Source organism: Myotis yumanensis, unplaced genomic scaffold (assembly GCF_028538775.1).
Source record: "Myotis yumanensis isolate MYYU_CA2020_CCGP unplaced genomic scaffold, mMyoYum1.0.hap1 SCAF_7, whole genome shotgun sequence".
Taxonomy (NCBI): Eukaryota; Metazoa; Chordata; class Mammalia; order Chiroptera; family Vespertilionidae; genus Myotis; species Myotis yumanensis.
Window position 1 is genome coordinate 45,756,783 of NW_027223758.1, and position 24,511 is coordinate 45,781,293.

Here is a 24,511-nt window from a genome sequence, read left to right on the forward strand (position 1 = left end):
GCCGGCCCTGGGTGACTGGGGGTCTGAGGAGACTGGGGGACTCTGGAGGCAGGAGCCCTGGTGGGGCTGAGGGAACTGGGTGCTGCCATCTTGTGGCTGTGGGCTCTGCCATATTTGAGGGCGTGACAGTCAATTAGCATATTCCCTCCTTATTGGCTGTGGGCACTGCCATCTTTGTGATGGTGTGAGGGTCAATTAGCATATTCCCTTTTTGTTAGATAGGATATAATAAAAGGCTAATATGCAAATTGTCCCCATGGGCGGGAGTTCGACCTACCGGGAGTTAGATGTGTGCTGACCACCAGGGGGCAGCATGGAATATGGCAGGCGGGTGCGAAGGGATGCCCGGCTGGCAGCTGGCAGCCGCTGAGGACCCTACCCAGCATGAATTTCGTGCACTGGGCCTCTAGTCTTAAAATAATCTTGGTGCAGTCACAGTCAGAAGCTAAATTCATCCAATGCTTGACCTAAAGAATGATTTCTAGTCAAAATATAAGTAGCTGATGTTAAGGTGTTTTGGGAATATAAAGCATTTATGAAAAATATTTTAAAAAACAGAAAGTCAAGGAAGAAAGGTAGGGGCTAAAAAACCATAACCTAGGTGAGTTTGGTTGAGTGGGGTAGAGATTACTGACTGTAGGCAAAAATTACTGTAGCTATTTTTCTTTGTTAAAGATTATATCCTTTGAATATATATTCACTAACATACTAAATTAAAGACTAATTTTTGATGGCTTAAATCCTAACGTCTCACCATGCCATGCTTTGGAAATTCCATGACTTGGGAGCATATTCCAGGCCATGGAAGCCAGAAAAGAACAAGTTTGACCTGTGTTCCTAAATGGGTCACTGTAGAGAATTGCATTATAATACAATTACAATTGAGTAGTACTTCCTAAGTTATGAAAACAGAAACTCTGCATGCCATTTATATGCTCAGAGCCAAACTGAAGGTAGGTCCCAGAGTGAAACTTATGCAGCTTTCAGTGTAAAAGAGGGTTTCTCCCAAGACTCAAACTCTGTGAGGCCTGGCTGACTGGATAGGCTTGGGTGAATTTTTCTCAATTACTTACAGCCTTGGTTACCTAATCTGAGAAGCAGCTATGTCTCTATTCTTTTCTAGCTTGTATGTTGCAAGTCTTATATCTCTGAGGTTTGAAAGCCAAATTTGTCTTCTCTCTGATTCATATTCAAGTAAATATTGAGTGATTGAATGGTTTGGCCCTTTCTTGAAGTCAGATCTGTGTTTGTTTGAGTCTGGCTGTCCCTGTTCGGTGTCTACATCTCCTGTACACAGTTTCCTGCTCCTCCCAGGCCACTGATTGCATTGTCCTGAGGAACCTGATCCTAGTATTGCTTCCAAGAGGTGCTGTGCTAGAGCACCAAGGCTGTTCTCCTTAAAGTGACATGTGACCCAGTATGCTTTTGAAATTACAGCAATTAATGTCACTCTGTACTGGATCTTTTTCTTGAAGAATAAGTCTAAAATTCCTGTGGAAAATTAAATAAATCAAAATAATCAAGAATGTTTTGAAAACAAGAAGCAATTTAAAAAAAATCTTTATTGTTGAAAGCATTATATCGGTCCTCCTTTTCCCTCCATTAACTTCTTCCACTCCTGTCCCCACCCCCTGGCCCTCAGATTGTCTGTGTCCACCGGTTATGCATATATGCATAGAAGTTCATTGGTTAATCTCTTCCCACTCACCTTCCCCTGCCTTCCCTCTGAGGTTCAACAGTCTGCTCAAGAAGAAGCAAGTTTGAGGGCCTTACTCTATCAAATGCTGAAATATAGTATTATTAAACAGTTTTAATTAATAAAAAAGTGGACAGATTGATGGAACAGACTATAGCTCAGAAATTTACATGGTTAAAATTGAACTTGTGATGAATGGGAATCGTACACATTTGGGGGAAAGAGTTTAAAGAAATAATAGTAGTTAATTATTGTTATAATTAGATATATAGATTTTCATTTCATAGCAAAAAATTGTACAAGGAGACAAAAATGAAACCAACCAAACTAGCAGAAGATGTGGGTAATCAGGTACTGAATCTCAGAGAAGTTCTAAACATAAAAGCAGAAGAAGAAATAATATATTTTTAAGTACAAAGAAATATGAAATAGGAGTGAGGAGGGAGAAGAGTGACTAGGTGGAGCACAGAGGACATTCAGGTCAGTGAAACCATTCTGTATGATACTATATTGGTGGATACATGTCACCTGTTTGTCCAAACCCCTAGAATGTACAACACCAGGAGTGAATCCTAATGGAAATTCTGGACTGTGGGTGATAATGATGTGTCAGTGGAGGTTCATAAGTTGTAACAAATGTATCACTCTGGTGGGGGACATTGATTATGTGAAGGCTAATGCATGTAAGGAGCAGGGAGTATTGAGGAAATCTCACTTCCTGCTCAATTTTGCTGTGAACCTAAAACTGCTCTAAGAAATAAAGTTTATTTAAAACTAAACAATTATTCTGTGAGCTGCCTGTTCATGTCTTTTTTACATTTTTTTCTATTAACTTTTTGATACGCTGTGCTCCTCATGCTTAAGAGTTTTGATACATATTAGAGACATAAAACTTTGTGGTATGTGTTATGAATACTAACATTTTCCCCAGTTTGGCTTGGTTTTGGTATCTTCTGACATACACAAGTTTTAATTTTTATTTTGTAGTCAAATTTATCAGTCTTGTCTTTTCTTTTTCTGGATTTTAAGTCATAGTTAGAAAGCCTTTCCCACAACAGTTAAAGAGGAATTGACTTATATATATTTATTCTAGTACATCTATGGTTTTATTTGATCCCTAATTCATTTGGAGTTTATTACTAGGTATGGGATGAGATGTAGATATAATTTTATCTTTTTCAGAGTTGTTTATTTAAATATCCTTTTTTACCCTATTAATTTGAGATGTTGCCTTTATCACATTTTAACTTTCCATAGGTATTTGACTATAACTCTGGACTTTCTACTGATTTTTGTAGATTAACTTTATACCAGTTACTTCACTAGATTCTTTTATTATTTGACTTGTTTTTTAAAAATTTATTTTTTTATTGATTTCAGAGAAGAAGGGAGAGGGAGAGAGATATAGAAACATCAATGATGAGAGAGAATCATTGATGGGTTGCCTCCTGCATGCCCCACACTGGGGATGAAGCCCATGACCCAGACATGTGCCCTGAACGGAAATTGAACCTTGACCTCCTGGTTCATAGGTCAAAATGTTCAACCGCTAAGCCATTCTTATCATTAATTATGTATGGTTTCCCACATATACTCTTACAACATCTGTAAATAATTTGACTTATTTTTTGGCCCACTCTTATTCTTTGATTGACTTGCTAATTTAGTCAGTGTGATGCTCAGTAGTAGCAGAGATAGTAGGCATCTTTTTTTTTTCTTAAGTGTTTTTAAAATGTTCTTATTATGAATGGGTATAGGATTGTGTCAATGGCTTTTTCATCCTATGTTGAGATAATCATATAAAGCAGTTCCAACTTCTTATTTGAAAAAGCACAAGCTTTCTGAGTCCTAGTTTTTTCGTATTATACAATGGGACATTTAGACTTAAATGAGCTCTAAATTTCCTTTCGCTGATTATATGCCTATCTACTCATAAAGAAAGAGTGGAGTTATGTTTATATCCCAGGCCACTGAATTTCTAGAATTAAATAACAATTATGTTGAGATTTAAAAATAACACTGCAAGTAGAAGAATATAGATAGAATATAGTTTTAAAGCAGTCATTGAGAACCAGAACAATGATTTTAAAGGATAAGAAAGTAAAAGCTTATGGGAAAAAATAAATACATTGTTTATATTTAACTTTGCCACTGGAACTGTTCAAGGGTAAAACTCAATAAATCTGGAGATTCAAAATATTTGCTTTTCATGAAAGATAATGATATTCAAGATGAGGTAAAAAAAAAATAGTTCAGGAAGTCAAATGGGACCAATTATGGCATTTATTTGGGAAGTAGAAACTCTGTAGTAGAAAAGGAACTCTAATTTGCTCAAGAAATTAGAATTGGATTTCTTTTAGAAAACATCCTGCCTGTGTGTTCATAAATATCATAAAACTGAAAGAGTTCAAATAAAAAAAGGTCACAAATAGGCAATAGTGATGATTAAATCTTTTGGGGAATTTGCCATTCATTATTCTGTTGTGATCATGATATTGTGATAAAATGACATGGCACAAATAAGTGAAACCACTCAGAACTCCAGTATTTCAAATTCCGATGGGAAGAGATCTTAGAAAGTTCCAAAGATTGCGTTCATTTAAATGTCCAACGGAAATACTGTATAATAGTATCTATAGCCAACTGAAAGCTAAGTTTATTCATTTCAAACATAAAAGAGAAGAAGAAAGTGGAGAAGGTAGAAAGAGAAGAGAGGGCAAATATTTACATGTAAATAAGAGATGCAGACTAATTGAATTCTTTTGTGCTCTGCTCATAGTGAAACAACAAAGAATACCTCAAGAAATAAAAATAGACCTAACATTCAAAGCATTTACAATGAATTAACCATGACACAACATGCAATTAAGTCATGGAACTTGCTACTACAGGATTTTATTCAAATAGATAACTTAGATTAGAAGGATTAGATATGGTAAATACAGTTTATAACAAAATATCAGTTTCTGCAGTTCAGAACAAATAAAACACCAAACACACAAATAAAATACAAGTGACTTTAGCTTTCAGGGAATATTTGAATATATTTTAGGATGTGAAGAAAATTTCTCTTGACTAATATCTTATTGCTATTTTATTGATGGATTTTAATAATTACCCCCCCCTCCAATAGTGCTCCTGAATAAAAGGCAGAAGTGATATAGTATGAAATTCATTGCTTTTCAAAGAGGAAGGTCAAGAAGTAGCCACAAATGTATTATAACAATTAATTCCCCATCTCAATTGTGCAAAGAGAAACTTCAGGGGAGAAAGGTGAAAAAAATTTTATGTCAATGAATACAAGACAGTTTAGTATAGTGAGAAGAATAAGAATTTTAGAGGCCTGCAGATCTTCATTCCAATTTCCCTAAACTTCTCTCACCTTTGCTTCTGCCTCTTCACACCCTTGTTATGTCTTTAAATGTAGTAATTTCCCAAGGAGTCTTCCCAATGAGTTCTTCTTACTCTGGACTCTGTGACTGAGAATCTCATTCATGGCTTTAATTATAACCTGTGTGTAAAAGGCACCCAAATTAGTATCTCTATCACCAACCACTTTTATATATGGACCTGAATTTCCAGCTACTTTTCCAACTGGATGTCATGGGCATCTCAAACTCAATATATCCAAAGCAGAGCTTATTATTTCTTCTCCTTCTGTCATTCATAGTCTTACTCCAGACTACTAGCCTGTCTCTGTTAATGACATTCTCATTCATCCAGGCAACAGAACCTGAAGTGCCACCACCCTTTGCCATTGCCTTACTAAGTATTTGCTAGCTATTTCCAGAATACATCATGTACATAAATTCCCACAAGTTTTTACTCATGCTATTCTCCCTGGCATGCTTCTCATCTTTATTTCCCAAGTTCCAGATAAAATGCTTGCTCATTGGTGAGACCCACTTCCAATGAATTATGCCTTCATCCATGCTTTCATTGGTTTCCCTTCCTGCCATAACACTTATTCTACTCTAGGTAATTTTATTCATTCAATAACATTTATTAAGGCTGATATTATCATAAACATGATGGAAGAAAGAGAAATAAGTCTTGGTTTCTTGCCTGAAGGAGTCTTCTGGTATCTAGACTATAGACAACATATAGACTTACAATGGTGGGCATCCCCATGTTAAACTGGATTAAATATTTTTTAATCCCCCAAAAATGAAAAAAATGTTGTTCGGGTAGCTGGAGAACCACCACAAATAAAACCTCTCTGAGATGGGCAGTCACGACATCAAAGCTATGTGGCAAAACATCCCTTTCCTGTGGAGTTAGTATGAGAATGATTGTGAGAAAGCAGCGTTTGCATCACAGACACTGGGGTTTCCCCTAATTACTTACTAAATTACTCCCTACATAGGTAGGACATACGCAGTTTGAAGCAGAAAATTCTTTGGGTCCAAGTAGAACATTTTTGTTTTATTTCCCGGCCTTCTGTTGGGAAAGGTGAATATTTTTATTCACTTTATACCATACCTTTAAAGAGAAAATATGGCTAGTGGTTTCAGATGAAACCTTCATATAAACTGTTAAAGATGGAAAATTCATTGATAGGAAAGAAAATAGGTTGTATGTTGGTTCAGTAGCTCCTCAAAGTGCCTATTTGTAATTGTTCACTTAATTGAGGCAAGGACCTATAAGAACAATGCTTATGCATGGGCATCTGTGGGTATAGTGGGTGAATGAAGAAACACAGAAGAATCTCTGTTATTCACCTGGTCCCAGGATAAGCCTCAGCCAAGGAAACTGTGGGGATGATAAGCTCTGGAAGATGTAGGTGCAGTAGGCATCTCTGCTAGATCCTGCCAATAAGGTGTAAGAGTGAGGAAGCAACCTCCTTCTGATTTCTTAATGCAACTAAGTTAAGGTGCTGACCCCTACTGGGGGTCTGTAAGGGCACCAGAAAGTAGTATTCTTAGCAGGGACACTGGTGCTCTCTCAATGAGTACCAGAAACAGTGACAAAGGTGAGGAATCCTGAAAAATCCCAGAGATTGAGGATGTTGATGAGAGTACCTGAACAGAGGAGAAATAAGGAAGACCTATGTGATGGCTATAGGTGATGAGCAAACTTCATAGCAAGCTTCAGTTCTGGGTAAATAAGTGAGGACAAGAGACATCCAAATTTAGGTTATTAAAATTCATGTGACCTTATCTGTACTCTGGAACTGGTAAGGCCCGTGGAAATTTGGGTTATCACTGTACTGCAAGGGAGAAGAATGTATACGACATGGTAGTTCCCATGGCTGAGTTTCCTTCTCAGACTTATGTCACTTTGGGATTGGTTAGTTGGGAGTAAACACAGTAGTAGGAGGGTTGTCTGGATTAAAGTGGGGGAGAAAACAATGGCGAGAAGAGCTTTAATTATGGCTGACCGGTAATTCCAGGAGGATTAGCCATTTTGTATGTCACTCAGGTATCTTGCCTTTTACCTACTAGCCATTTCACCACTTGGAAGTCCTTTATCCCTACAATAGGTAGATAATAGAAAGGATGTGGCTTTAAAATATTTTAGTTCATTCTAGTCAATGATCACTGTAATCAGAATACAGAGAACAGAAAAATTGATTTGTAAGCATATATTTTCCATATTAACATCAATCTTCTCCATCAGAAAATTTACTGCAATCACTAAATCAAGATTAATTTTTAGGCATTATTTGTGGCTTCATTTTCCTCTGTTATATTACTCATAAACCATCATGGAAGTAAGCAATAGCTGCTCTATTTGATTTTGGAGAAGCTCCAGGATACCCTTCATCCTAGAAAAGAGGCAAAATTGAGAAGCAACTCTAAGATGATGGTCCCTGCAGATTCCAATAGGTTTTCAAAATAGAGGACCCAGTCATCTGGGTAAGCACTGGCTATGATTTAGAAAACATTCATCCAGAAGAACCGGGCTTGCTGTTCCTCCTGTGCATAGCAGATGCAGGTGGGTGCAACTTCTAGCTCAACGATGTGATCCTGGTGCCAAGACTGGCATGCATTCTTCTCTGTGGCATGTTCTAATGGCAAAGGTCCTAACCTACCTCTGCCTAGACCTGACCACTTTTCAAAGGGAAAACCCACTTGAGTAAACCCTGGCTTATACTATAGCAGGGAGGGTCTGAGTGTTGCAGATGTGACTTTCCATTGCTAGGTCAGAAGGGTGGAGAAGAGGCTGGCAGGGTAACAAGAATGAACTAACACCCCAAGTTTCAGCTCCTATCTGAAGCTGCTCAGTGCAGGTAAGCATCCAGGTGAGATTACTAACCTGACAGATAGGTCTCTGGAAAATTCCAAGTTAGAGAAAACTGGAAAGAAGAGGGAATCGGGGAAGGATGGAGAATAATACAAAGGGAAGCCACAGCTGAAATAGTTTGGGGTCCAGATGAACATCTGAGTTTGAGGAATGATGAAAATATTGTATTAAATCCAATTTTAGGTCTCTGTGCCAAAAGTCTTTACACAGGATAGGGTCGGAAGAAATCAGACGACAAGAGCTCAATGACACATTGTGATAACATTGCACACTAAACTCCCAGAGTCACTGCTATCTTGCTTTAGTCAAGTGATGCTTCCTCTCACAAGCAGAGGTATGTGCTGGCACAGGCTGATTAACACTGTGGACCCTGACATTCATTGGTTTGCCTACATTAAAGCCATTGACATTGGAAGAACAGAGACGGGCAAGTTATCTCTTAAATCTGATTCGCACGCAAACTGAATGAACCTCATAGTGACCTCCTTAGATATTAGTTTGAAACCTGGTGCAAAGGCTAAATGTTGATAAGCTTCTTTAGGGACAGCACTTACTCTGACACAGGGAAACCATCCAAGAAGCTAGGCCTACACATCAACAAACAGGGGCTTGGGCAGGGTGTAGATTGTACCTAAGGACAGCCTTTAAAACCCAATTCTAAGGATTTTAGAAAAAGTATCAGTTTCGAGGTGCTTTCTGGGTTTCATGAGATGGTAGTTTATCAGACTACCATCCAGTTCTTCATTGTCACCTTCTTAAGTGTGTGGGGAAAACGTTTACCTGTGAGCAAGAACGGACCACGTTGGGGAAGGAGATCCGATTTTCATCATTGTTTCTACCAGATGCAGTGTGCACACATTATTGATTTGCATATTCAAATAGGCTGCTCCTATCTCTGCTGCCTTAGGTGAGAGATAAGCTCATTACTGAATCTCGAGAAAAGAGAAAATGGCCAGTGATCACATTCAAAGCCTGAAATCTCTCCAGGTGGCTCCTCTGGAGGAATTGCTCTTCTGGGGAGGCAGCCTGTGTCACCGCCAGGAATTCTTGTTAGGTTTTGGAGTTGCCAGAGGGAGTACCGTGAGCGCTGGTTTCTGTCACGTGTCATGTCTGTCAGTCTTCCTGGTTTTATTTGGCACATTTTTTTTGGGCATTTTTTCTTTACTTCACTGCTACTCTGCTTATCCTTGGCTCAGGGTCCCAGCCCATCCTCCATCAACACCTGCTCTCAGGAAATCTATTACTAGTTACATACAAGCACTGTGATCCTGTCTCTGAGGTATCTTATTTCTTTATATTTTTTGATAGACTTTCAGAAATTATAAAATACAACTTGGACACATCAAAGTGCATTCAATATGGGCCTGCAGCTTAACATTGCCAGCTCTTTCCCCCATCCTTTTAACCAATAAAATTCTCCCTTCCCATTAGAGGCAAGTAGAAGCAATCATGTCCTTAACTAGCCTGCCCATCCATGTAAGCATCTTTAAAAATACAATTTTGCTAGGCTTGATCTTTTCATAGAGGGGACCCTGCTGTGTATTATTTTGTTCCTGACTTGGTTCCTAAGCCTGATTTCTAACTGTAGCGTGGGACCCCACATATCTCCTTTCATAGTGATTTCGAGTATCAGTGAGCAGATCTGGACATATTTTGGGGTGTCAGGAATACATTCAGTGTGTCTCAAGACATGAGAATGGAATGACCGTGTGATGACGTGGAGCATAGATTTGGGGTGCCCCAGGTAAACGATGGTCTGGGGAAAGCCCTGGAAACTGTGGCAGACAGGAGGGAACCATCCCGGTGGGAATTTCACCAAGACTGGAAGGTTTCCAGGATGTGGGACTTTTGGTGCTAAAACCAGGAAAGTCTCAGGCAAATGGGGTCATGTTCATCACCTTGTCCTTCCCTCCACATATCAACCTCCATGCTGTCAGCCATTGCCTCTCCCTGCTCTTGACTCTGAGCTTTCACTCACAATTGTCCTCTACTCCCAAAAGCTCTCCAAACTCCTGTAATGAAAATCCTTCTGATGAAGCCAGTGTATTATCTGCCTCAGATGGATGGAACTATCACACTGAGGGGTAGTAGCAGTAAAACCCAGATTCTGGGAGGTAAATGCTATAAAAATGGCTGAAATGATCCAACTTTGTATGTTGTAGGGTAATAACATGTAATACAATACAAATGCTGGCTAAGTGGGCATGGAGGGCAGGTGGGAAGGATGAAAATCATTGAAGGTCTATCCTGCACCAAACGCCATGCTGGTGATTATGTACTTACATGCACATGCACATGTATGAAATATGTACAAAGATGCATTTAAAATGAAAACATAATATAATTGATATAATTTATTTGAATTCTTATTTTCGGGATGAGAAAATGGGGGCTCTGAGAAATGAAGTTACTTGCTCCAGGTCACACAGGTACTAGAGCTGCTGAGTTGGGATTTGACCTCCACCTAGTATTTTATCCTTCATCTATGCCAAGCTTATATATTATCTAAGGAGTGAGGAGTCCAAATGAGACTGAAAAGCTTATGTAAAACAGCAGCTACCTCCCCTCCCCCTCCCCCTCTGTCTCCCACTTAACAGGAGCAGCAACTTTCAATTGCCTTTTTTTTAAAACAAAAACAAAAACAAAACAAAACAACTTAATTGAAATATGATTGATTCGTAGCGATGGTTTCAAGGGTGTACGTATACTTATCTCCAATCTCAATTACTTTTAATGCTGCTTCTTGTATCTTCCTCCAGGAACCTAAATAACATGCCAATGCTGGTCTTTTAGGCTTTTCACATTTAGACACTCGCTACAGACCTCTTTTCATGGAAAGACCATTGCCTCTTGGATGCTCTGTTCCCCACACTCCCACCCCACAGTCTCCTCCTAATACCCCTACAGAGATATATCAGAAGTTTGCTCAATAAAACATATTTAAATCATTACAATGAAGAGAATATTATCCACAGATGAACTATAAAGGGTGGTATGATATACATTTCACAGTGTAATCTTTGTTTTCTTTGGAGTTATTATCATTTTTCTTGTTGTTGTTTTTTTTTTTTTTGCTTGTTTGGTGTTCACTAATGTATTCCTTCTGATGGGGGTAGATAGCTCTCCAAACACATGTCCCTCTGATAGAATATTCACCTTAGAGAACTTCAAATGGTAAGGGTATTCTATTTTAGCATTAAAGCATACAGTTAAAGGTAGGGGTGTCCTAGCTGGTTTGGCTCAGTAGATAGAGTGATGGCCTGCGGACTGAAGGGTCCTGGGTTTGATTCTGGTCAATGGCACATGCCTGGGTTGTCGGCTCAATTCCCAGTGTGGGGCATGTAGGAGGCAGCCGAACAATGATTCCCTTTCATCATTGATGTTTCTATCTCTCTCCCTCTCTCCCTTCCTCTCTGAAATCTATAAAAATATATTAAAAAAATAAAGTTAGGGTGGGCAAATGCTTGTAGGAATAATGTGTAAGATAAAGTCCGAAACACTATGTAAAGTAAAACCTTTCTCTCCTGAAATAGTCAGCTCACTTAACTCCCTCAAATCCAGCAATCTCCAATTCCCCAGGCAGAGCTATGCTTTCCCCCATCCCCCCTCCTCCAGCACTTTGCTCTCTTCATTCCCCTAGGACTGATGCTTCTCTGTGATAGTTACGTTTAGCTATGTTATGTTAGACTAGGAAACCTTGAAGGTGAGGCTCTGCCATATTCCTCATTAGGCACCAGAATTGGAGGAGGAGGAGGAATCGAACAAACAATAACTAAAATCAGCTCTTGAATTTGAAAAGCATACCTTTCCACATGTAAAAATACCAGTTGTACCACAATGCATGAATATCTACACATACAATAGAAAAGTACTATGTGATATTAATATCAAATTAAGTAAAATTTCATGCTGAAATTTGGTTCATTATAAAATATCTATTTTGACTACTTTGAAAGGGATCTGTAGCTAATACTCTAACCACTTCTTTTAATTTGCTCCATAAAGGGCCTGAACACAAGTCCATCTTAATGACATTATTTAAAACTACCATGGTCATCACAAAAGGTAGTAGGGAGTGTCTGAGTCAGAGGCTTTATATTTCACAGTCGTGCACGGAACTCTTTCAGACTCACCCAACCAGCTGCTAACTTCCTCTATGAAGAGAGTAAGGTAAATATTTCTGAAGCCCATAACTTAAAAGTCTTTGCAGACACTGTTGAGTGAGAGAGAGAGGCAAAAGAGAGCAGTGAATGAATCATGCTCCTTCTCTGTATCTGAGAGTCTAAACTCATCTAATGATATCCAAATTGTTGCCTGGTCATGTTCTCAACTTCTCTATCGCATGGCTTTGTCTATGGCTGACTTTCTGTGGTGTCCTGGGAGCACGGTGTGCAGAGGATCAGGCCAGCTGAACACTTCATGTTCCACTCTTCGAATGATAAATAGCATTTTGGGAATTACGTACAAAGCTAGACTCTATATTTCCAATGTTCTTATTTAAGGCATTGTAGGTTGAAATGTACTAATTTTTGAGATTAGAATTGAACTCTGTTTTAATTGCATAGCAAAGTGCACATCTGATTAGGGATTCGTCAATATTTGAAACCACATTTTTAATATTAATGGAAAGATTAGAAAATATTTGTGTAAAGGAGTAACTCTATTTATAGCACTTAACTTATATGGTAATGATAAAAATTGAACATGCTAAATAGTAATTATTCATTTTTTTTCTCCAATCTGTGTATTTGGTTTGATAAATACAGGAGTTTTATTCTCATAGTAATATTCCATGAAATATGATTACTTTTCCTTTTACAGACAAAATTATTCTAAGATTAGATAATATTTTGATCAAACATTTAAGGCACATAATTGATCAATTAAGTATAGTAAGCTTGGGTACATGAAATATTATCATTGTAAGTTCATGTTTTATTGAATGTGGTTTGTCTCTGTTTTTTCTTATGCTTTATTTAACAATTACTTTTCTTTCTTTTTATTAGATTTTTAAAAATGCTTTAGTGAGTACATACTTATTCTTTTGTGTTGACAATAGGAAGAAAGGGATAAAGCATTTCTTGGATTGAAACATATCATAAGTAAGCAAATAGGCTTCAGGCTTCTGTAGACTTGTAGGTCCTCAAGTCTGATGTTTGGGATTGAAAACATGAGTTGTATTAGCTTGAAAATTATAAATTAACTACATATCAATATATTAAGCTAAAGTATTTATGTAAGGAACATAAGAATACGGTATACTTGCAGTAAAATATAAAGTTAATAAAAAGCCAAGTTCTTACCATATGAAAATAATTTTCCTTCATTGCTATGTCCTGACAATGGCATACGAGGTAGTATCATATGATATCTTTTCTGTAGCTTAACATTATTTATTTTTCTTTTCACTTTCCTTTAGTTAGTTAACTAGGACCCAAGTCATCAGGTACTTGTTGATGGCTTGTTGAATTTTGCTGTTTTTTTTTTTTTTCAAAGAGTTGGTGTGAAAAGAAATTATAGGAGAAAGAAAAAATCAGTTTTGGCACCATGTTAACATTTATTATCGATCCCCTGATGGAAACCTAGGTGTTAAGTCAGCCTTGAACATAGTTCTCTGTTTGCCAACGAGATTCCGACTTTATGTCAGATGAGAAGAAAAGTATCTTGCTTTCATTTCTGGAACCTCCAGTGAACCACATCAATTATATGACGTGAACATACTTTTTGGTATTTATTTTCTACATGTATGCACAAGATTGCTTAAAGATGTATTATCTAGTGCCATTTATCATTTTAAAAGCCATTGCTTGAGAATTGATAATGGTCTAGGAATGTCTTGGTTCATATGTCTCTGTAATGATTATTTTTCTAGTATGGTTTCTTTGCCATAAAACTTACCTAAGTGATTTAAAAAAATGTACTTGATACCTGAATCCACATATTTCTGTGTAGTTTCTATTCTGTTATGTATGTTTTGTGAAAAGTTACCAGAATGAATAAAAGGGTAGAAACTAAAAATTTGTGATTATTGCTTAGAAAGTAATTTAAAGAATGATTTGAAAGTTTTTTTTTTTGCCTCAGAAGGTAAAATAGTAAAACATAAATTTGTAAGGAAACAAGATAAGTTGGAGCCTGAGCAAAGAAAAATGTACTGGAAAATGTGTTTTTGTGCTTTGGAATATGGTAGTACCAAGTAGCTTCCAGACCCCATTGGACCAAGCAGTCAGGTCCCCTAACAAGGTCATTTAAAAATCTTTCAGGTCTTATTTTAAAGATGCTAGTCCATATTATATCAAATATATTAAAATATACCCACAATCCTCTCTTAAATATAATTTTCACAGTAAATAGTTTAAAAGGATTATTATGACTTTGCATTTAATGTTAGTTTCCTAAGAGTCATTTATTTCATACTAGAGACCTGGTGCACGAAAATTTGTGCGCTGGCGGGGTCCCTCAGCCCGGCTTGCCCCCTCTCACAGTCCGGGAGCCCTCAGGTGATGTCCTACTGTCCCTGTGGGGAGCAGGCCTAACCCAGAGTCTGGTCTCCTTCTGTGGAGGCAACCGGCCGATCAGGGAAGGCGCTGCCCCCAACACCCCGCTGCTCCTGCTACTGCCAGCCATGGCAGCTTCAAGGCCTGAGCCCTGGTCCTCACACCCGCTGTGGCTTTGTCCGGATGGACATCCGAATGGAAGTCCAGAAGACGCCTGCCCTAATTAGCATATTACCCTTTTATTAGTATAGATACTATGATTTTCAGCAAGCAACATGAAGTCTTCGAAATTGTTTCAAGATAATCTAGCTCAGAATTTCTCCCCAAAATTAAAGAAATTTTTATGACTATTAAACTTAATATAAAAATCAACTTATGCTTCAAATTAGTGTATTTACTTATATGCTCATTAATTTTAATTTTACCATTTTTCATATTTTAGAAACAATACTTATATTTCAGATACAAAATATGATTTTGAGTACCTGAAAAGTTTGGGGACTTTAGACACTATCAATATTGCTCATTGGATTCAATGTGAAATTAGTTAAATATTTTTCAGGTAACTATTAAAAGAACATAGGTGTTCTTTCTTAGAGTAAAATTTGTGTGGAGTGTGATTTTCTCACCCTGTATTCCTGGGGTTATAATTATAGAGCAGGACTTACCTGGAATTGACAGGCGCTGAATTTGACCTTGAAAGATAGTCTAATTTATGGCCTTGTGCCTTGGTGATGTCTCAGGGCTTGAAATTCCAACAGGCAGAATATGGGGTTCTCAAACACGCTGGAAATCTCCAATTTGTTGGTTTTTAGGACAGAACAGATTGTTAGCATTTTCTAGAGAATAAGGAATGTAGCAGGCATTTTATAGAGATGTTTCTCAATTTTATTTTTAAACTTAAGCTCCCATTTGGTAAAATAGAAATTGAAAACTTATGTTAATGTCATTTTTAATTTTAAAAGGCATTGCATTTTTGTGGCTTCAACAAAGTCAGTTAGATGATAATTTTAGAATATTCTTGTTTCAAACCACTTGTATGTCCTTCCTTCTGACCTTCTTTTGTTTCCACCCCATTCCCTGACCCTTCACTCCAAATGCCCTGATGTTATGGTGTGGTCCTCTTATAGGTGTAAACGTAGAAGAACACATGTTTTCTGTCCTGTCAATTGATCATCTCATTGAATATGATGAAACTAAAAAGCTTAGAGAAGTTAGACTTGACCCAGGTCACATAACTATTAGCAACATTGTTGGAATTAGGACTGAGTCCCTTAAGGGTCCCCGTCTCTTGGGAACTGCCACACCATCAGATGTGATATCACAGAATATACAAGGGGGATAATGAAAGTATTCATGTTAATTCATACAGCCTGGGACAACTTCTGCTGTAGCAGTGGAGAAAGTATGTAAAGAAATACCAAAACAGTTTCCTGAAGAATTCCATTGTGGGGACAGTAACAGCATTATCAAAAATTCAGATAATGCCATTTTCATGATCTACATTTGTTATTATACCTTAGGTTCTCTAGTAAGAGATAGAACTCTGTGTTGGAAAGTCTTATGAATGTTTGTGATATATAAAATGGTAATTACATTTCCATTCCCAAAAAAAGCAGAAAATAATAAATACACTTATAGGACCAAGGGATGCATAATATTTGAAATTAGGATGGTCCTAAAGAAAGTTAGGGTGTATGATTATTCTAAGAATGTGTATGCAGACCATGATGGAGGCAATGGGTAAGGAAATTCTGTTAAATCTCTAGGACTATAGCCCCTTTAATAGACTGTCTAATGTTGTATTATTTATTTTACTGAAAACAGCTTAGAAATCTGGGGTGGTTTTAGAATAGGCCCATGCATGTGTCTGCTTAAGACTTTAAAATGCAGGGGGCGTGTTGAGTGGGAATGATGGACGGGGCTATAGGGGGATAAATGGTGATGCATGGAGACTTGACTTGGGGTGGAGAACACACAATACAGTGTACAGATGATGTGTTGTAAAACTGTGCACCTGAAACTTGTATAATATTGTTAACCAGTGTCACCCCAATAAATTCAATAAAAATGAAAATATCAGAGGCCACTGGATAGAAATGCCACATCAAGGAGAAATAGGAATATGTCCTAGATAAGAATATGAGACTATGGGCAGAAATACAGAAGCATTGCACTAGAGAATATCAATGTGAAAAAAAAGAGTGTATCATAATATGGTTGCCAGAAGAGAGGGTTTTAGAGTGTTGGCAGCAAGAATACCGGACCAAAGGAACTTTTTTGTTGTTGTTCTAAGTTACTTGATGGTTACATCCAAAGCTGAAGAAATGAAGCTTTTAAAAAGTAAAAGGATATACAACCCATTATATTCACAAAAAATACACTTGAAACTCATTTTGTTTCCTTATTCTTCTCCAGGCGACACTTCATTTCATGATGGCCTCCCTTGCTGCAGTAAATGCAGAATTTTGCTTCAATCTATTCCGAGAGATGGATAACAACCAAGGAAGTGGAAATGTCTTCTTTTCCTCTCTGAGCATCTTCACTGCCCTGGCCGTGGTCCGCTTGGGTGCACGAGGTGACGGTGCTGCTCAGATGGATAAGGTCAGTCTCAGTTGTGGTTTCTGCAATGAATCTTTAGGGCAACTTGTCCCGCACCCCCCTACTCCCCAAATATTTGATTGCAATGGTCCCAGCTAAGTGAGGACATATCAATGAGCCTCCCTCCAGGTGTGAGGAATGCACACAGCTCGCAGCCCTTGTTTGTCAGCTGGGAGATAGCAAGAATGTTTCCAAAACTGCAGTGTTGGGTTTTTTGTTGTTGTTGTTTTGTTTTTTCCTTAGAACATGTTCTCAAAGTGTGTTTCCCAGCCCAGTGGTGTCACTTAGAGGACTTGTTAGAAATGCAAATGCCACTGAAGTAGAAACCATGGGGATGGATCTCAGCAGTCTGTGTTAAACAAGCTCCCTAGGTGCACACAAAAGTTTGGGAACCACTGCTTGAGTAGATATGGGTGAGAAAGAAAAGCTCCGAGGAGATAGCAATGAAGTCCTAGTTGAAATGCTAGTGACCTGGGCGCAAAGAACATAATAGGGCATTCCAGGTAATAACAGCCTCCCTGAATGGTCATCACATTGTCACTACCACCTTTAGAAAGTGCGTATTAACTCACTCTCGTATGCTGCCCTGAGCCAGGCTGCACAGGGAAGTGCATGGTTTCCCACACTTTGTCAACGAAATTTAGTAGCAGGAGAGACACCAGGCTACATGTGGAAGCCATTGTCACTCCTTTCATTCACCAATTCCACCCATTATGGCATCCATCTATATGTCTCTTCTAAGTACTACCATGGACCAGAGTCTTTTTTCTTTTGATGGTCAAATGGTCACAGTTGGGCCAGTACAAATCCCTTTAAACTATTTTTAAAATAAGTTCTTCCAGATGATTTTGAAATATCTTTACTTACTGACGAGATTTCCTAGACCTGTCTTTAATTTTCTTGGCTCAAAGAAAGGCCAGCTAATCTCTGCAAAGCTTGGTCCTTTTACTAGATAATAGTATTAAAGCCCAGAATCGGTCTAACTGAGGTTTCATGGAGTTAAGGTGGCCTGGAAGCTGCTTGCCATTTGAGTGAAAGAACCAAAAAAAGTATATTGATTTACAAAGTCATGTGTTCAGTTTCATATTCTTTTATTTAGCTATAATATAACTGTATTTTCTTTTTAAAAATATATTTTATTGATTTTTTTACAGAGAGGAAGGGAGAAGGATAGAGAGTTAGAAACATCGATGAGAGAGAAACATCGATCAGCTGCCTCCTGCACACCTCCTACTGGGGATGTGCCCGCAACCAAGGTACATGCCCTTGACCTGAATCAAACCTGGGACCCTTCAGTCTCCAGGCCAACGCTCTATCCACTGAGCCAAAACCAGTTAGGGCATAACTGTATTTTCTTGTTTTAATATAAAAAAATCTATTTCCTTTTTTTGGAGCTTCTTGCCCCTCTCATCTCTCATATAACATTTCCATTGAAGTATAGTAGGTCATAATTTTTTATCCTAAATCATGTCTTCATTTTACAATATCATTTAAAAGTTATACAAATTTAAATTTTCTAAAACGCAATTGTGTTTTACCAAAAACATTATAAAATAATTACTATAATATATTCTTTAGTCTACCACTTCTGTGGAAAGATATAATAGTTTTGTAATTTGGCATGAAAATACAGGTAAAAGTTATTGGGATACAGGTGACTCATAGTATCTTTTTTTTTTTTTACCCTCAATCCTAATACCCTGAAATCTCTTACATTGTATAGGTTCATAATTTTCCTTTTTGCCATCATCTGAGTATATTTGTTACCAGTTATTTAAAAATAGAAATTCTGATTTTCTTACATAGGGACACTAGGGTATTTGAAAATATAGGACTCCTAGCATTTCAAATTATGGTAAATATGCCCATTGAAATTTTATTTAATATTGAACACATTTAAATATTGTTAGTATTATTATTCATCTTTAGCTATAGTGGTTTTACTATTGGACCTGTAATTTCTTAGAATTCTGAAAAATATGGAAACAGATATGTACTGCCTTAATATCATATCAGTCTACTTTACTAAAAACGAATTATAAATGTCAGAAAAAAAACAACCAAATTAGTCTCAAACTGGAGTAAAATCCTATATAATAAAAGGGTAATATGCAAATTGACCCTAACAGCAGAACGACTGGGAATGACTGGTCACTATGACACACACTGACCACCAGGGGGCAGACGCTCAATGCAGGAACTGCCCCTGGTGGTCAGTGCACTCCCACAGGGGGAGCTCTGCTCAGCCACAAGCAAGGTTGATGGCTGCCAGTATAGCGGTGGTGGTGGGAGCCTCTCCTGCCTCCTCAGCAGCGCTAAGGATGTCCAACTTCAGCTTAAGCCTGCTCCCCGCTGGCAAGTGGACATCCCCCGAGGGCTGCCAGGCTGCCAGAGGGATGTCTGACTGCCAGCTTAGGCCCAATCCCCTGGGGAGTGGGCCTAAGCCAGCAGGTGGTCATACCCCGAGGTGTCCCAGACTGCGAGAGGGCACAGGCCAGGCTGAGGGACCCCCCTGAGTGCACAAATTTTTGTGCACCGGGCCTCTAGTTAGAAATAATTAAAGAATAATATTAAATATTGATGCTATTAAAGTTTTTCTCAAAGGTAAAGAAGAATGATTTCTGGAGATTCATATACTTTTTATATTGTCTGGGTTCCACAAAATTAGCTCAGAAAAGACATTGGGATCATTGAGTCCTGACACTTTATGATGCTCTTTTATTTTTCTAGTACATTCATTTACTTCCATTTGCCAATCTATCCAATAATGATGTTAGGACCTTTTTTTTTTTTTTTTTTTTTTTAAAGAAAACTACAGAACATTTAAAAAAGTTAGTCTGACTTTAGGAGGAATTTTGGCCAAAAAGTAAGAGCTTTTATTTCTCCTTGCTAGGCTTCACATTAATTACTAGGTTCTTTTCATGATGGAGTAAGTAAAATGTTTAAAACTGAGGGACAGACATCATTCAAAAGGTTTTTCCACAAAGGCATTTATATTTTCCTCAAGATTACACATTAATAACTATGAATTCAAATGCTATCTCCCCCTCCTATTGCTTTAATATTTCTCCTTAAGCTGTTTTGAACCTCCCACCCCAGACCACCTCTTAGGGAGGAAAGACACATAAGGGACCAGCTAAGTTCAAGCTTGGGGGACACACTGGCCATTGCTTCTCTCCCTCTCCATCCTATGCTGAGGTGATTTATGGTGATAGCTTCTCTTTGCAACCTTTTCATTTCCATTTTGGGGACACTGACAGGTAAACTTCATCCACTTTCTTATATAAATGTTACATTGCAGAATGAAAAAAATGATAATGACATAATCCAACTTATAAAGACTCATGCTTTTATTTCCTCTCCTTGTAACAAAAAATTAAATGATTCCATGGAAATGGAAGGTCTTCATTGAACCTTCTTCTCTTAGACAAGTTACTAGCTCCATGTTCACCAATGGAGGAGTCACAATCACAATGAAGTTGACCCAAAAGTTGTGAAGCAGAATTGTTTAAGGACCTTCACAACTCTTATCACTTGGAAAGAGATAACTTTAATATTCTTGTTTTTTAAAAAATTAAATTCTCTATTGTTGAAAAGATTACATATATCTCCTTTCCCCCCCCATTGACCTCTCCCCACCTGCTCCTGCCCCTCAGCACATGCCCTCGCCCACCTACTGTCAGTGACCATTGGTTATGCTTATATGCTTGCATACAAGTCTTTCGGTTGATCTCTTACCACACCCTCTCCTTCCCCACAGCATACTTTAAGGCATTGAAAATCTTTGTGTTTGGCCAAAGCAAAATGAGAAAGGGGGCTGATGTTCTTCATGCTCTATAACATCATAGAATTAGATGGGGAAATGACACTCAGACTGCAAAGACCTCACTTGTGAATTATAAATTGACTACTAATTTGTATAAATCTGCCTTGTTGATTTTACCTTATTTCTCATTCCATCTCATATTATTATTCAAGATTAAGAGGATTTAGCAATGAGTCTCTTTCTCTCTCTCTCTCTCTCTCTCTCACACACACACACACACACACACACCTACCAATGAAGTCTCCATACCTTATTTTATTTCCCCAGGTCCCTTCTTGTTCAGCCTGACCTGCTAACTGTTTTCCTTGTCCCTGTTTGCAGGTACTTCACACCAATACCATGTCAGGACATGGAAACTCTCCTAATACTCAGGTAAAGACAATGTTTTCTTTTAGGAAAACAGACTCTAAATCTAAGTTTAGAAAAATTCCTGTCTCACTGACACATTTAATTATGCTCTCTGTCCTTTTAAGCAAAAGAACATGTTTCACTCAGATTTCCATATTGTGAATATTTCAAATATGATTTTTTTATAATATCTTTGTTGATTATTAATTTACCAATATATTTTACTTGTGTATTGGCCAGATTTGGGCAAGGTAGTGTGGAACTAAATGTGTTACTTTTATCTTTGATATTCACAGCCAACTTACATTGGTAAAATGAATTATTAAGTGAACATAGTAGGCAAATTCATTATCTTCTGTTAGTAATTTTATTCTAAGGTTACTCATTTACTTTAATAAATCCTTTAATTCACTTTAATCACAGACACTACTGTGAGAAAGGGTAAGAAATTGTAGGTTTATGTGGCATTATTTGATGCTTTTATAGTGCTATTATTTTTCAATTATTTTATTGTACAATATACATGGTTTATATCCTAAAGAGTATGCATATCTTTTCAGTCCAATACTACATTTTAATTAATCTTTTTAATAACAGCCAGGACTCCAATTTCAACTGAAAAGAATTCTCTCTGATATAAACACATTCCACAAGGAATACGAACTCAGCATTGCCAGTGGTCTTTTTGCAGAAAAAATGTTTGACTTTCATGAGGTAAGTTCAGCCTCCTGTCTTAGACAGCTATTTTCATTCTGGATCTGAGTCTTATTCAATCCAGCATCTGAAAAAGGCTTGCATCTTTCTACTCAGCCATACAAAGGTGTTTTCTTTCTTGTCACTACTAATTATGTTCCCAGGTGTATTCAAAATATCATCACCTGCTTTCAAAGTACAACTTTACTTCACACGCGTGATCCACATATTCAGGGTCACTAGATGGACAGGCTCCCAAACCAAAGAGAACATGTCCCTTGGATGTGATGTGGACCTGTCATTGGGGTGGGAAAGCAGAGAGCCTACTTAGGGTTGTCCTTGGGCAGCAGGGGAAAAGTCTGTCATTTTTCCCTCTGGGCTTTGCGTCTACTGGCATAGTTTTGCATCTCCAGTGTTGAATTCACCTCCTTTTTTCTCAGCCATGCCTTTCATTTCTCCTTAAAGGACTGACTTACTTATCTTGTCAGTAAAATCATTTATAAAAAAGAGTTCCTGGTAGTAGAGAAGAGACCAACCATTGGCAGAGAAGCAGTTAAGACTTGACACAGAGGTGGGGGGCGGGGATAGGTTTTCTTGAGGTCAGCAGACTAAATTTTAATATTAATATTTGGTGTTTGTATTATCAATTTATTCATCCTAGTGTCTTCTCATCCAAATACCAATGAGATAAGAATTCACTCTATATATTTCTATGCTCAGCCCATACTCTAGAACCATCATTGCTGTGACACCCAGAAGCTGGTTAGTGCTATTCAAGCAAACACAGTGGCCATGTTTCTCTGGGCATGTTTGTTCTCCCTTTTAATTTTCTAGTTCTGAGACAACTATAAAACTGCACCTCTGTGACAACTTTTGACTAATTCCTACTTGCATCTTCCCAGCTCTCTGTGTTCCACCCAACCATTACTGTGTTCTCTGCCTGTCACCCACTCACATTCTTTGCCCCTTTCCAGCACCACTCCCAAATCCTTTGCCAGCCTGCCAATTATGAAGCATTAGGCCACGCTGTTTTTCAATCTTATCCAAAGAATCCTAGACAAATGTTCCAGGGGCCGCCCTGTATGTTCAGCCCACATTTTATGTCTCTATTCACACACAAACTGCTGTGTCCCTGAAGGACTGCCAACTCTCTTCAATTGGAAGTTGACATGTCTATCATGCTACTATTTATAGTAGGCTCCCATGTTTTCTTTTCTGGCCCTCAGTGTGTGTATAGAGCAAGGCACCTAGAAGCACAGTAAAGGTGAGAGCTGATCAAGAACTTGGAAAAATGGAGACATTGCAAGTCTGCTCGTGATTTGGTAACATGAAGATGATGACATCATGGCATTTATAGAGCAGTTGATTCTTACAAATCAAAAGCTATGCACTTGATCTTCATTAAATGTATAGGAAACTGAAGGTTAGCATGTAGAATTCACCCAGTTGGTCTTACTGCAACAAGGGCTCTTCCCACCACAACTTAATGACCATCAGATATTTTCAAAATCAAGAGATGAGTAACAGTCTAAGCATAATGATACCACAATGGAACTTTGAACGATGAAAGCTATTTATTCTTCAATTTAAAAAAAGAGAGAACACTCTTATATTGGTCACAGGATGAGGAAATCTCAGTTCCCCCTTCATTCATAGGAACGCACACAATAAAAAATCTTTAATTCAACAATTCAACCAGGTGATTGCATCAACACAGACCACAGAGAAGAGTATCACCCAGGCCACTGATTGAAGAAGACAGTCCTTGATGAGACGAAGCAAGAACCATAGTCTATAAGAAGACAAGGAGAATCAGAGGAACACTCTTTCCCAATCTGAAACCCTGAAGTACTATATGTAATCAAGGGGCCTCCCAAATAACTGAATCCCATATTCATTTTTTTTAAAGGCATTTAAAGGTAGAATGAGGAGTGCCAGGTTAAGGGTCAGGTTTACCTGAGTCCTAACTCTGTCACTTTATTGCTTTTTGTCCTTCAATAATCAGTTGATATGTCTAAACCTCAGTTTTCTGGTTGATATAATGAAGGAATTATACTTAATAGTCTCTATGGCTCTCAAATTTCATGGTTGAGCTTGTAATTTTGAATCTACAGTATGCATTGAAAATGGAAATTGTGCATAGTATTTTTGTGGCAGCTAAACTAAAGTGTTACTAATGTACCATCTTCATTCAATATGCAACAACCATTTCCTGAGCTCTGACAAAGTGCAAAGAATCATTCAAGATATAGAGAGGATGCAGAAATAACTACAGGATTCAATGTTGAGTTAACATTTAAAAATCAATAAATGTAATTCACTACATTGGGCGATTAAAGGAGAAAGAACTTGACACCAATTCAATAGATGTAGAAAATAAAATTCTCACAAACTAGAAAATAAATTTTCTACATAAAATGTTTTTGGTAAAATTCCAAATATTTTTGCCTTAATGCCAAGAACAAGACAAGAACGTTTTTTGTAATATTTCCATAAACATTTTATTGGAGTCATAACCAATACAAACATTGAAGTAGAAGTAACAGACAGAAAGAAAAAGAAGTAAAATTGATTTGGATTGGGAAGGAGGAAATAAAATCATCATTG

General features: G+C 37.8%; 1 protein-coding gene across 2 annotated transcripts in view; it reads left to right on the plus strand.

Moving 5' to 3' along the window:
- Positions 1-24,511, plus strand: part of SERPINB7 (serpin family B member 7) — a 46,900-nt gene that overhangs the window by 7,708 nt on the left and 14,681 nt on the right. The window contains exons 1-4 of one of the 2 annotated variants that reach the window (XM_070420429.1): positions 11,955-12,112; positions 16,855-17,040; positions 21,185-21,235; positions 21,809-21,925. In XM_070420429.1, coding sequence (XP_070276530.1) covers positions 16,870-17,040; positions 21,185-21,235; positions 21,809-21,925 — 339 coding nt within the window. In that variant the 5' untranslated portion in view covers positions 11,955-12,112; positions 16,855-16,869. Of the gene's footprint in view, positions 1-11,954; positions 12,113-16,854; positions 17,041-21,184; positions 21,236-21,808; positions 21,926-24,511 lie in introns of those variants that run through there. The other variant, XM_070420428.1, reaches the window with a different exon arrangement.